General features: G+C 63.0%; 1 protein-coding gene across 1 annotated transcript in view; it reads right to left on the reverse strand.

Moving 5' to 3' along the window:
* KSR2 (kinase suppressor of ras 2) overlaps positions 1–10,198 on the reverse strand; it is an 88,069-nt gene extending 77,871 nt beyond the window's left edge. Inside the window, exons 1-3 of the mRNA XM_054219729.1 lie at positions 10,022–10,198; positions 1,877–2,017; positions 889–1,039 (exon numbers count right to left, since the gene is read on the reverse strand). Of these exons, the coding sequence (XP_054075704.1) occupies positions 889–1,039; positions 1,877–2,017; positions 10,022–10,198 (469 nt within the window). The remainder of the gene's footprint in view (positions 1–888; positions 1,040–1,876; positions 2,018–10,021) is intronic.
* Positions 10,199–14,226: the final 4,028 nt, after the last annotated feature.

Raw genomic sequence — 14,226 nt, forward strand, 5'->3', positions numbered from 1 at the left:
TCCTGCGCGGGTGGCCGCGGCATCGCTCGCCCCCTCCCCAGGCAAACCCGGCCCCGCTCCGCCGTCAGACCAGTAGAAAACCAGCAGCTCCTGGTGCCTGCAGCCGCCCCTGCAGCGCGGAGCTCTGCTGCCACCGCCCGGGGACCCGCAGCCCAGCGCCGCCAGCATCCCCTCCCCGGCATCGCCACCAGCGCCGCCAGCATCCCCCCCCAGCATCCCCCCCACCATCATCCCCCCAGCATCCCCCCCACCCAGTGCCGCCAGCATCATCCCCCCAGCATCCCCCCCACCCAGTGCCGCCAGCATCCCCCCGCCAGCATCATCCCCCCAGCATCCCCCCACCAGCATCCCCCCCACCCAGTGCCGCCAGCATCATCCCCCCGCCCCAGAACCTCCCCCCCCGAAAGCATCTCCCCCCCAGCCGCCCCCCCCCGGGGGAAGGGGAAACAGGGGTAGTGCATGCCCCAGGAAGGGTTTTTTGGGGACGGGGGCTTCGCTGCAGAGCGACAGGAGCTCGCCGAGTCTCAGCGGTTCTTCCCGAGTCTGCTGGGTGCGCTCCCGCAAGCGAGGGGGCGCGGAGGGACCCGGTAAGAAACGCTGCCTGCCTGCAGAGGACTAACAACTCATCACTTCCCAGAGAAGGGAGACCCCCTAAAACGCTCCCAACCCCCAGAGATGCATCAAAGCAACGATGTCCCCCACGTGCAGCGGGTACCCGGCCATCCCCCGGGGATGCAGGAGCTCTGCAACCCAGGGAGGAAACTCTGCAGACACCTCCGCTGCATTAAAGCCACACTCTGGGTGTCACCGCAACAGGACAGTGTCACTCGCCCCCACCGGCTCGCGGGGACCCGGCCAGCAGGTAGGTAACAAGGGTGCCCGACTCACCGGACTTGTGGACGCTGCGGAGGCAGGAGAGGGAGGCGTTCAGGCGGGCGCACTCCTCGCTGTTGGCCCCGAACTTCTCCACGGTCGCGCAGACCTGGTCATCCGTCATGTCCAGCAGCTCCTCCAGGCTCAGCTGCCCAGGGGCTATTTCCTGATGGGGAGGAACGGGGCAGGAGTGAGGAATAAACCATCCTGGAGCATCCTCTCAACCAGCTCCTCAGGGCACACAGATGAAGAAGCTCTTCCCTCCTGCTTGCCCCATTGACATCACAGACCCCAAACCATTCATTTTCCATCCCAATCTACATGAAAATCCATAGCTCAAAACTCAGCTTTATCTTGACTTTTTTGCACCGTCTCAGGCATATCCCGACCCAGGTCAACACTGGGATATCTGGGAGCACCATGAAAACCTGCCCCCGCCCTGAGCACACGCAGGGACTGGCACCCTCAGCACAGGCTTTCCTTTTCCCCTGGGGGGGGCTGTTACAGGAGCACCTTCGGGTGCCAACCCCTCGCTGCACCCATCACCTCCAAAGGCTGAGGACGCGGCAGAAGGACGCTGTGTCCTGCCGTGGCACCACCACGCTGTGACGAGGACACGAGCAACCCATGAGGTCCCCCTGGCACCCACGTCCTTTACTGGAAACAGCAACGGGGCGTCCTCACTGCTGGGGGGAGGAGAGCTGTGGGGTGACCCTGGCCAGCACGCCCCACCACGGGCTTGCAGCATCTTTCCACGCAGGAAAATAACCCGGTCCCTCTGCTCCGGTCTCCCATCTCGTTCCCCACAGCCAGCACCGTCCCCTCCAGCCTGCCCCAGGGCTTCAAACCAGTTTCTACCTCGGGGGAAAAAAAAAAAGAAAAAAAACACAAAACTGTCCCCTCACCTAGTTTTGCCCAAGGATCCCACAAACCCCTCGGCAAAACACTACTGGAGAGACTGGGCACCCTTCCCGTTCCGGTGGGGGGGGTGCCCAGCCCTTACCTCCATCACCTCCTTGCGGATGTCGACGATGCGGAACCAGTGCAGGAGCTGGGGGAAGCCCTCCAGCTTGGCATTGCGCTCCTGCAAGGCCACCTTCCTCTTGCAGGACAGCTGCCGGCTGAAGTACTTGACCAGCTTGCTCTGGAAGAGAAGGCAAAAAGCCCTGTGAGACCGCCCCCCCCCACCCCACGGCAGGTGGGGGACAGGGGATGGGGTGACCGTTGGCAGCTTGGGCTCTGCCCTCTATCTGCCCCCCAGCCCCAGGGCACACGCAGCCCCTCCTGCCCCCAAAACAGACCCTTGTCACCTGCTGACGAGCTTCCGCTGACCAAGGGACCCTTTGGCATCAAGCTGGGTGTCCGAGGGTGCCGTGTCCCCCCCCCGCCGCAAAAAAAAAAGCCCTTTCTCAGCTCTATAAGCTGTGCTTCAGCTCCGAGGTCTTGCTTAGGGGGATGCACAGACCTCACCCCTCTCACCCCGGGGACCCCACGGCGGGCGGGCAGAGGACGCGGGGGCATCACCGACAGGAATACCAGGCCCTCCCAGCACCCAAAGGATGCGTTCCCCACCCCCCCACCCCCAGGCTCAGGGCACAGGGACCCCCCCAGCATCCCCCATACGGAGCAGCCACAGCCATCGCTCAGTGCCAAGGCTGGGAAGTGGGTGTTTGCTCCTTATCCCCCCCCCCCCCCACTCCGCCACGCCACCACCAACCCCCACCTGCCCCAACCCTCCTTCCTCCCACTGCTCCTCATCGCCACGACCGCAGCCATCCAACCCCTCTTTGCTCTGCCGTGTCCCCATCCCTCCGCCGACCGTGTGTGTCCGTTCCACCCCCCCCAGGCCTCCCACCACGGGGCCAAAGATGCCGCGTTGGCACCCGCAGCCTGCCAGCTCCCAAAAATAAAGCCGCTGAGCGACTGGCCTCCTTTCTCGGGAATATAGAGCAGAGCCCGGCTCGCTGGAAACCGGCTGGGATTTCCTTGACTCCCGCTTTTCCCGGCTGGGTGATTCCCCGCCGCCGGCAGCTTTAGATGGTGCTGTGCCCCCCACCCCGCACCCCAAAAATAGATGAGCAAAAATATGGGATGGTTTGGAATAGAGAGAAGAGGGAAGAAGCTTCTCCATCTTTCCCAGTCCCTTCCCTCGGTGGTACCCAGCGGCGATGGCCATGGGCCTTGGCGCCCCAAGATGCATGGGGGTAGGGGGAAACAGCCCCCCTGCGCCCACCCGGGGTGGTTGGGGTGGGCTGGGGGCACCCAGAGAGGTGTAAAACAGGGCAAACCAGCCCCCTCCTTGCTGCTATGGGGGGGGGGGGGTGGCGGCGGGGGACAGGCGGCACGGGAGAGGCTGGTGGTCCCCATCTCCTTGTCCCACCAGCGTCACCCAAGTGGGGGACAGCTCTGCCAGCAGCCGGCCACCCCCAACCAGGTGGCTTCTCCCGGCCTGGCTGACAGCCACGGAGATTAATTAGGGGAAACGAACATCTGAAATGAGAGCCAGGGCAAGCAAAACGAACGGCAGGGAGGCCGCAGGGAGCCTCGTGGGGCTGGCGGGGCTCGGCAGCGTCCTGCCCAGCTGCCAGGTCCGCTTTGGAAGAAAAACCGCTCTCCTGAAACCCATCGAAGGGTTTCGGGGTCAGCCCCCGTCACTACCCATCACACGCCCCCCATCAACCCCCGTCACACACCCACCCCCGAATCCTAAACGTGCCCCGGGCCCTCGGTGGGGAAACGGCAGCAGGTACCTTGAACGCACGCCGAGGCAGCCCCTGCCCCAAAATAAAACCCTTCCCCGCGCACAACCGCAGCAAAAAAAAACCCTCCTAAAAACCTCACCTCCGTCCCCACCAGCCTGCTCTTCATCCGTTCCTCTGCTCCCGGCTCCCCAAGGCTGAAAGCCCAGGAGGAATCAAAAGGGGATGCCGGAGCCATGACAGCCCCCTCCGGCGCTAAAATTGGGGTCTTGGAACGGGGACGGAGCTGGGGACTGGGCAACTACTACTACTACTACTACTACTACCACCACCATCACCACCACCATCACCATACAGAGACATACTGGGAACTGGGAACAGGGAAAAGATGGAGGAAGCGGAGGGCGGTATTTAATTCCCAGACTCCAGGTGTAGCACATTCACCCCACCCAGCCCCGGATGAAGACCCCAAGGGGCCATCGTTAGCACAAACGAGGACCCAGGTGAGACCCCCCCGGTGCCCCAGGTGAGGGTTGAAGCTCTGACCCGTGGCTCTGCTTAAGCCAGGGGGAGAAGCAGCAGCCCAACAAAGCTCTGCCAAGTCCAAAACCGCTTCTTGTTTTGCCGAGACCTTCACCAAGGCGAGCTGGAAAGGGAAGCGATTGAGACGGCCGTGGGGAAAGCCCCGTCCCCGCGGTGGCGGAGATGCTCTCGCCCACCCCGAGCCGCTGCTCAGCCCTCCCTGCGCGGGACGCGGATTTTGCGGATATGGTAAATGCCGCTCTGCTGCAAAGGCCAGATCCTGCTCTCTGTTCCCGCTGGGGGCACAACGCCCCCCTCCCTCCCCCCCACCCCAACTGCCTCAGCTCTTCCCTGCCTCAGTTTCCCCAGCTGGGAAATGGCAGGGGTCACTGTGGGTATGCAAGTGGAGTTGGGGAGGGGGTGTCCCGGCAGCGTGGGGGGTGCTCGCTGTTTTGGGGGATACGCTGCCGGTCCAACCCTGGGTGCTGCCCCACCGGGGGGGGCTGTGGGGGGGCCCTGCACCTCCCCCCGGAGCTGGGGCTCGGGTTTTCACACCCTTTCAAGCGCTTCCCCCCCCGCCTCCAGCACGGCGAAGGGGTAAGGCAGGGTGCGATGCTCCGACGAAAGGGGCCAAAGCCACGAGCAGCTGCTTGCCCTTGGCCACGGCAAGGGGCCAGCACCCCCTGGGTCCCCCCCCCCGCCAGCTCCTCCCAGAGGTAGAGACGCGCTGAAAAACAAGACCCCGGCGGGGATGGGTGCAGGCAGAAGGAGGGATGTCCTCAATCCACGTCGCTCCCCTGGGACCCTTGGGGTGACCCCGGCGAGGCGAGGGGTGTTCCGTCCCCCCCGCCCCCCGGCCCTGCTCCCGTGTAAACCCTGCCTCCCCTCCACACCCCGGCGGGGATTTCCAGCCTCCTCCCATCACCCCGAGAAGGATTTCCCCTTGGCAGCCGCTCGCCCCAAAACCCGGCACAGCGGCGAGCCAGGGTGGGGGGAGGCGAGTGTGTGTGTCCCCACCGTCCCCTCACAGGCCCCGGGAGCGGGGAGCAAAGCAGCCGGTCTCCAGGGAGCGGGAGGGGGGGCTGTACACACACACACACACACACACACACACACACACACACACACCCCGGCATGGCACCCTGACGTCAGCCGGGCTGGAGACGGCACCCAGCCCTGCCTGGAGACCGGGGAGATGGAAAATCCACCTGCGGGAGAGCGAGGGGAAAGTGAATTAACCTCGCACAGGCAGGGCCACGCGCTGCCGGTGCCTGGTCGGCCACGGAGAGGACGCTCATCCCGCTCGGCACGGATACCCGTGCCGGATTACCTTCGTGCCGCCAACCAGAGAGGTTGCTCGGCGCCTCCGAATGTTGCCGGCACAGCGGATGCTTTCCCACGGCGCCTAGCCACAATCGGAGCGACTCTTCCCCAACTCCTACCAAGGGACTCATTATTCCGGAGGCACCTGGAGCACCCTCAGGCTGGGGAATACCTCGCCATGGTTCTATTTTCCCTCTCGGGGCTCTTTCCAGGCCCTGCTAGGCTCATGTGCCATCTCTGGCTCTGCACATCATTTATTCCAAGTGCTTCTAAATGGTCCCCGGGGGCTCCCTCTGGGAGTACAGGGGCCGAAATGGCTCATCCTGGCATCCTGGAGACGCCTGGCTCTCCAGGAGGACGCAGCCCAGGGATGCGTTGTGCTCACCCGCGGTATTAGACACCAGAGAATCCACACATCTGGGCAACGAATATCCCAGTGTTGGGGCGGCGTCTCCTTTGAGCACGGCCCGTGCAAGTTGGGAAATGGCCACAGCTCTTCCCCCGGTGTCTTTTCCCATCCTCGCCCTCGTCCCCACGTGGCAGCTGAAAGCATCCCGGGAGGGTTCCCAATTCCCGGAGGGAGCACGGCAACTCGGGGAGGGGGAAGCGCCAATCCCGGGGTTATCCTTGGAGCCACTCGCGGGTTTCTGGGGAGCGCCTACCCACGCTTTGAAACCGGGTGGAGTAACCCCAGGACGGAGGGCAAGGAGCCGCGGGACAGCCGGAAAAATCCGCCGGCACCGAGCAACTTTTCCATCTCGCTTTTACCCCGTGCTGCCCCTGGATCTGTGTCAGACACGTGGGTAGTGGCGCCCCCCTTGGGTATTTACACCCCGAACCCCTCAAATTTAGAGCTGCAAAGCCTCACTGCCACACTCAGGTGGGGGAATAAAGCTAATTAATCAGCTTTATTCCCTAATTTAGAACTGCAATGCCCGACTGCCGTGCTGGGATGGGGAATAAAGCCCCACCGCCCGCGCAGGACCGGGCAGGGATAATGGGGGCAGCCGCTCGCCTCCCACCCTCCTGCTCCGACGATGCTCAGCCCCAGATCTGCTTCCGTAGGAAGCAAACTGGTCCTGAATCCCACCTCGGGAGGTGTCGGTCGGCATTTTGGTCCCAGTTGCTGCCTTGGTTTCTGCTGGAGCCCATCCCCGAGGTGCAAGGAAGACCTAAAAGCCTTCCGGCCCCGAGGACCGCCACCGAAGCCAGGCTGCGGCCAGTGGTACCCATCCCAAAGGAAGGATGCTCCGTCGCGGGATGCCGTTACCAGCTCCCCGCACAGCACATGAAGGATGGGAGCTCGCCTGTACCTTGAGGTGGTTTAAAAATAAAAAAGCATGGGAAAACTTCTATTAATCCGGCAAAATCGGGGCTTAGCGTACGAGGATTACCCAAAAAAAATGCGGATTCCCCCGCTTTATTCCAGGCTCGCGCTGATGCCGGGGCCATGCAAGGTCTGCGCTCGGGGTGAGATGTCCTCCCAGCCCGCCCGTCCCTGGTCACCGTCCCCTTCGCCTCGCCGGTGCCTGGCCCGGCTCTGCCGCCGCCAGATGGGCAGGGACGAAGCGCCGAGCGGGGCCCCTGCGTCTGCGTCGCGTCCTTGGGACGCGGTGGTGGCGGCAGGGACTCAGGGCCAAGCTCGGCTCCTGCTTAACGCTGGCAGCAACCCAGGACAACACCGCCGGGAGCCGGTCCGGACCTACACCCGTGCGCCGGCACTGGGAATCCGGCCCCGGATTCACCCGTTGTGGCTCCCCTCCTGGGAATCGCCCTTTTTCCATGTGGAAATGCAGCGGGTGAGCGTCGGCGGGGATGCCCATGGCTGAGACATGTGGCAGGCTCCCCGTTTTGGGGCTGTTTTAGGGAGCGCGATGCCGGGGCTCCCCACGGCGGGTGCAGCACGATCCATAGGGGTTGGAGACATGCTTCCCGGCGAGTACCCGGGATTTGTGGGGGTGGCATCCCCACGGCCACCTTTGAACCCTCCGGCTGAACTGCTCCGGTGACACCAGGATGCTGCTTCACCCGCGTGCTGTCGCGGGATGCCGGGAAGGAGCATCCCACCAGGATGGCTTCTCCATGCTCTCGGTGCCGTCCATGGGATGGAGGAACTCATCAGCTCTACTGACCCTGATGCGGCCGTCAACTCCACGTGGGATAAACTTCCGTACTCCTGCACCACTGGGCATCGGCTCTTCTGGGGGGGTTTTGAGCCTGCGTGCCCCCCACCAAGTCTCCCACGCACCCCAAAACCACTGCTGCTTCCTCCCCACCTCCCGGTCCCTCTTCCGAGGTTGCTCCGGGGCCACGAGTGGCCCAACAGCTCCACGCTGAGCCCGCAAGCCCCTCGCGTGGAGAGGTGGGATGGGACGGGGCTTGGATGGAGGAGAGGTGACGGCAGGATCGGTGCGGGACCGCGGCGCAAGTCGGCGCCTGGGCTGCAGAGTGGGGGGAGCTGCCCCCCAACTCCGGGGTCCCCCCCAACAAGCGGCAGAGCAGCGGCACGACGATGCCCCCGCTCGCTCCGCCGGCACTGGGGACCTTCAGGTGCGAAAGCAGCAGGACGGGGGGTGTTGCGGTGGCGGTCCAGAGCTGAAAACCACCCCGCGGAGGGGCTGCGAGACCCCGGCAGGGTCCTGTGCCACCACGTTTGGGTTCTCGGTGACGGCAGCCAGGTTAGAAAGCACCAGCCAAAAGGTCTGAGCGAGGCAGGGCTCCGAAATCCCCCCACCCACAGCTCCGGCTCCGCGTCAGCCACCTCCACACCACTACGGGCCCAGCGGCATCTCCCTCCCCGAGGTCACGGCATCGTCGCGGCCACGCTTCTCCCCGCTCTGCCACCGGCTGCGGTGTCCCGCTCACCCCTGGGCATCCCAGCACCTTCCCTGCCCATCCCAGCCTGCCGACCTCCTACTGAACCCCACATCCATCCCCAGCCGGCTCCCGGCACACTCCGAGGGGATCCTCTTCCTATGGGGCTACAACAGACAGGGCCCCCGCCCGGCAGCTTTTACTTAGGGATATTTTTCCCCATCTGTGAAACATAAATAAATCCGGCTGGTGCTTCCCTTGGCACAGCTCCGCTGCCTTCGCCCCTGGCAGCATCCCCTTCCCGCTGGGGCTCTCCCCGCTGTCTGGGAAGGGTGGAGGGTTTGCGAAGGAATGGGGGGCGAGGATGCTGGAGCCCGGCCGAGGGGATGCAGCCTGCTCGGGAGGTAGGAGCACGCGGGGGAAGGATGCGGCCAGGCCGGGGGGCCGCTGCTTGGTGGGAGGGATGCAGGTGGGCTGGAGGGGATGCTGCCTGGTGGGGAGGTAGGAGGCCAGGGAAGGGATGCGGCCGGGCTGGGGGCATGCAGAGCGGTGGGAGGGATGCAGCTGTTCCTGGGGGATACAGGCCAGTGGGAGGGATGTGGCCAGGCCAGGGGGGATGCAGCCGGTGGAAGGCATGCAGCCGGGCCAGGGTGGGATGGATGCAGCCCGGGGGGATGGATGTGGCCAGGCCAGGGGGATGGATCCTGGCAGAAGGGATGCAGCCGTTCCTGCTGGATGCAGCCAGGCTGGAGGGATGCAGCCCGGTGGGATGGATGTGGCCATGCCAGGGGGGATGCAGCCCGGTGGGATGGATGCAGCCATTCCTGCTGGATGCAGCCGTTCCTGCTGGATGCAGCCAGGCTGGAGGGATGCAGCCCGGTGGGATGGATGTGGCCAGGCCAGGGAGGATGCAGCCAGTGGAAGGGATGCAGCCGGTCCTGCTGGATGCAGCCAGGCTGGACGGATGCAGCCCGGTGGAAGGGATGGAGCCCAGTGGAAAGGATGCTACTGGGCCAAGGGAATGCAGCTGGGCCGCGGGGATGCAGCTTGGTGGGAGGGTTGTGGCTGGGCCAAGGGAATGCAGCTGGGCCACGGGGATGCAGCTTTGTGGGAGGGTTGCGGCTGGTCCTGGGGAATGCAGCCCGGTGGGAGGGATACGACAAGGCCAGGGGTGATGCAGCCCGTGGAAGGGACGTGGCTGGGCTGGGGGGATCGGCCCGGTGGCAGGGATGCAGCTGGTCCAGGGGGATGCGATCAGGCCGGGGGGGATGCAGCCGGTGGAAGGAATGCTGCTGGGCCAAGGGGATGCAGCCCAGTGGGAGGGATGCGGCTGGGCCGGGGGGATGGAGCCTGTGGGAGGGATGCAGGCAGGCCCGGGTTGGGGGGGCGGGATGCAGCCCGGTGCGGGGACGCAGCCAGGCCAGGGGGGATGCATCCTGATGGAGAGGTAGGATCCCGGTGGGAGGGATGCGGCCGAGCCGGGAGGATGCTGTGCGGCTGGAGCCGAGCCGGGGGGGATACCGGGATGATACGTAGGGGAGAGGGAGGCGGGGGGGGGGCCAAGCCCCTCCGTGCAATACCGACAGGAGGGTTCGACGGTACCGGACCCACCTCGGGGGCCACCTGCAGAGCGCGCAGCCTCACTGGGGCGCACCGCAGCGCCACGGGGGAGCCCGGCGCGGCCCGGCGTCGGGAGGTGGCGGAGCGGGGTGGGGGGGAAAGGCTTGAATATAGGATGGATGGATGGATGGATGGATGGATGGGGGGGGGGGGGGTCGGCGGGCCCCTACCTCCAGGGTGCGGATCTCCTTCTGCGTGAGGTCGTTGGAGGCGGCGCACTTGGTGCGGAGCCCCTCCAGGTTGGAGATGCTGATGTCGATCATGTTCTGGACCAGCTCGCACTGCTGCAGCGCCTTCTGCAGACTCAGCTGCTGCTCCTCGCTCCTCGTCATGTTGTCCTCATCCATCGCTCGCCGCGCCCCCCCCCCCCCGCCGCCGCCGCCGCCGCCGCCGCCACCCTCCTCCTCCTCCTCCTCCTCCTCCTCGTCCTCCTCCTCCTCCTCCTCCACCACCCTCCACCCCCCCCACCCTGCCCGCCCCCCCCCCCCCGCCCCGCTCAGCCCCGCTCCGCCGCGGCCCGCAGCATCGCGGCCCCGCGGTGCCCACCGAGCCGTCAGCGCGGCGCCGCCGCCGCCGCCTTCCCCCCCCCCATCCCGGCCCCCCCCACAACCACCACCACCACCATCCTCCCCCCCCCCTCCCCTTCCTTCCCCCCCACCCCCCCCCCCCCAATCCTTATCGGGCGCGGCGGGGCGGGGGCGGCGCGCTCCGGTTCCGCGGGGCCGCGCTTCGCTGCGCGCCGCTCCGCGCCGTGTCACACACACACGGACCCCCCCGCCACACACACACACACACACACACACACCGGTATCCCCCCATCCAAGGGCACCCGGCCCCGGCACGGTGCGGCGGGGGGAGCCCCGGGGGAGGGGGTGTAGTGGGGGAAGGGGGGCTGTTGCAAGGGGGGGGCCAGGTGCAATGGGGGGACTGGGGGGCCTGGGGGAATGGGGGGGGCTGGGGCAGTGGGGGGGGACTGGGTCAATAGGAGGGCATGGTGCAATGGGGGGACTGGGGCAATGGGGGGACTGGGGGAATGGGGGGGAATGGGGGGACTAGGGCAATGGGGGGACTGGGGCAATCGGGGGGACTAGTGCAATGGGGGGGAACTGGGGCAATGGGGGGCCTGGGGCAATTGGGGGGAACTGGGGCAATGGAGGGTCTGGGGGAATGGGGGAGCTGGGGCAATGGAGGGTCTGGGGCAATCGGGGGGGCTAGTGCAATGGGGGGGGTGGGGCAATGGAGGGGGGTGCAATGGGAGGGGCAGGTTCAATGGGGAGACTGGGGCAATGGGGGGCCTGGGGGAATGGGGGGACTCGGGAAATGGAGGGGGCCTGGTGCAATGGGGGGGGGGGCAGGTGCAATGGGGGGTCCTGGGGGAATAGGGGGGCAGGTGCAATGGTGGGGCTGTGGCAGTGTGGGAGGGCCTCATGCAATGGGGGGGGCTGATGCAATGCGGGGTGGGGGGGCAGGTGCATTGGCAGGGCTGGAGCAATGGGGGGGGCTGGTGCAATGGGGGGGCCTGGGGCAATGGCGGGGGCAGGTGCAATGGTGCAATGGGGGGGCAGGTGGATTGGGGGACCCTGGTGCAATAGGGGAGGGGCAGGTGCATTGGGGGGGCTGGGGCAATGTGGAGGGCCTGGTGCAAGGGGGAGGCTGGTGCAATGCTGGGGGGCAGGTGCAATGGGGGGACTGGAGCAATGGGGGGGGGCCTGGGGCAATGGGGGACCCTCATGCAATGCCGGGGGGGGCGGTGCTGGTGAAATGGGGGACCGTGGTGCAATGGGGGCACAGGTGCAATGAGGCGGGCTAGGGCAATGGGGGACCCTGCTGAAATGTGGGGGGGGGTCCTGGTGCAATGGGGATCTTTGGGGCAATGGAGGGGTCTTTGCCGCAGTGGGGGGGGCCTGGTGCAATGCTGGGGGGGGCCGGTGCAATGGGGGCTCCTGCTGCAGACGAGTCTGTGCTGTGCGTTGCTGCAGGTGCAGCTGGGGGGGGGCACAGGGGACGCGCACCCCCAAAGGCCTAAGGAAGCCGTAAGTGGGGTGCAGCGGGGCCCTGCAGAAGGACCCACACGGCTGGGGGGGCAGGAGGGGGACGCTGCTGCTCAGGGCCAAATCCTGCCTCACGCTGTCACCCCAAGGGTGACCCAGAAGGGCACAAGCCGGGGGGGGGGGGGCGGGGGGGGCAGCCAGGATGGGAATCTGCAGCGGGATCCCGGGAAAGCCAAGGAGGGACCCTGCGGCCCTGCCCCAGCAATGGGATTTATCCGTCAAATTAAACCGGCCGCGCTCGCAGCCGTCACCTCCCTCCGAGTGCTAAAAAAAGCCTGAAATTTCCTGATTTTTGCCCCCTCCCCCCGCCCCCTTTTTTTTTTTTTTAAATCAGATGTTTTAATTCCCAGGCTTGCCCCCGCGCTGGGGTGACTGCACAGCTCCCTTTCCCTCCCCCTCACTCACAAGCCACTCGCTTGCCTACCAAAAAAACTCTCTTGGAGGGGGGCAAGAAGCGTGTTAGAAGGATTTTAAAGAAAATTACTGGAATTTTAGCATTCTGGTGGGTTTTGTGTTACCCTGCCACCAAGAGACCCCAAAGCCGCAGCCACCCCGGCTCTGCAGAGTGTCCCCAAGCCCGTCTGCGAGGGGGGACGTGGAGGGGCTCCCCCTGGATGGGACGCGCCGGCAGCTCCCGGTCCAGAGCCAAAACCCAAGGGCCTGAGCGACATGGGGCTGGGAGGGGTGACAAGGGCGGGGGGGGAAATGCATCAAAAGGGTTCATAAAGCCAATTCTGTAATAATAATAATAATAATAATAATACCAACAATAATAACAAGAAGGATAAATATGAGATATGAGATATGATATGATGTAATGTAATATAATACAGTATAATATTATTTAAAAGGGGATGCCAGATGATCATAACCGAGCTGAAGGGGAGGGAAAGGATATGATATATGATATGATATATGATATACTATAATATAAAAAATAACGTATTTATATAATATGATTTAAAAGGGGTTGCCAGACTATCATACCCGAAGTGAAGAGAGTAGAAGAGGAATAGAATAGAATAGAGGAGGAATAGAAGAGGAATAGAAATATGGAATAGAATATTCTATTCTAGAATACAGAAAAGAATATTCTATATTCTAGGAATATATTCTAGGAATATAGAATAGAATAGAAATATAGAATGGAATGGAAGGGAATAGAATGGAAGGGAATAGAAATATAGAGTAGAATAGAGTAAAATAGAAATATATAATAGAATAGAAATATAGAGTAGAATAGAGTAAAATAGAAATAAAGAACAGAAATATAGAGTAGAACAGAATAGAAATATAGAATAGAAATATAGAGTAGAAGAGAGTAAAATAGAAATATAGAATAGAGTAAAATAGAAATATAGAATAGAGTAAAATAGAAATATAGAATAAAGTAGAAATATAGACTAGAGTAAAGTAGAAATATAGACTAGAATAAAGTAGAAATATAGACTAGAATAGAGTAAAGTAGAAATATAGACTAGAATAGAAATATAGATTAGAACAGAAATATAGAATAGAATAGAGTAGAACGGAAAAATAGAGTAGAGTAGAGTAGAGTAGAGTAGAGTAGAGTAGAACAGGCGCTTGGGGAAGGCAACGATCACCAGATATTTAAACGATCACCAGACATTTAACCCTCGGCCCTGCTGGGAACACGATGCAATTCCTGTCATTAACTGGAGCACAGGGGGAAAACTAACAACGCTAACGCGCCACGGCGCTGGCCGCGTTCTCTCCTGGGGGCTCCTGGCCTTAATCAAGTCCTTCGTGACCGCGGGAGATAAGAGGGCAGGGCACTCGCTGTACTCACAGCATTTGCAACAACAGATTATTATTCACCCCACACACACACACACACACACACCCCCCCTCTAAAACATCCAAAGCACCAGCCCAGCCGTTCCCGGGCCCGCTGTTCCCAGATCCCATGGCAGGTGGGAAGGATGGGCCGGTACCCGGAGCAGAAAGGATGCCCAGAGCCCCAGCTCCAAATGGGGGTGCTGGGGAGCAGGGGGAACCCCCCCCACACCCCGGGCATCCTTTGCCCAGCGGCTGTCCCCCCCTCCCCAGCACTCGGGCAGCTCCAGGGCAAAAGGGACTCCCACAGTCCCAGTATCGGCATGTCCAAATAAAATAAGGGGGAAAAAGGGAGAAAAAAAAGGTGGGAAATGGGGGGGGGAGAAGGAGAAAGGGGGGGGGGGGAGAAGGAGAAAGGGGGGGGGAGAAGGAGAAAGGGGGGGGGAGAAGGAGAAAGGGGGGGGGGGAAGAGAAAAGGGGGGGAAGAGAAAGGGGGGGGAAGAGAAAGGGGGGGGAAGAGAAAGGGG

The sequence above is a fragment of the Rissa tridactyla genome, chromosome 13 (genome assembly GCF_028500815.1).
Source record: "Rissa tridactyla isolate bRisTri1 chromosome 13, bRisTri1.patW.cur.20221130, whole genome shotgun sequence".
NCBI classification, from domain to species: domain Eukaryota; kingdom Metazoa; phylum Chordata; class Aves; order Charadriiformes; family Laridae; genus Rissa; species Rissa tridactyla.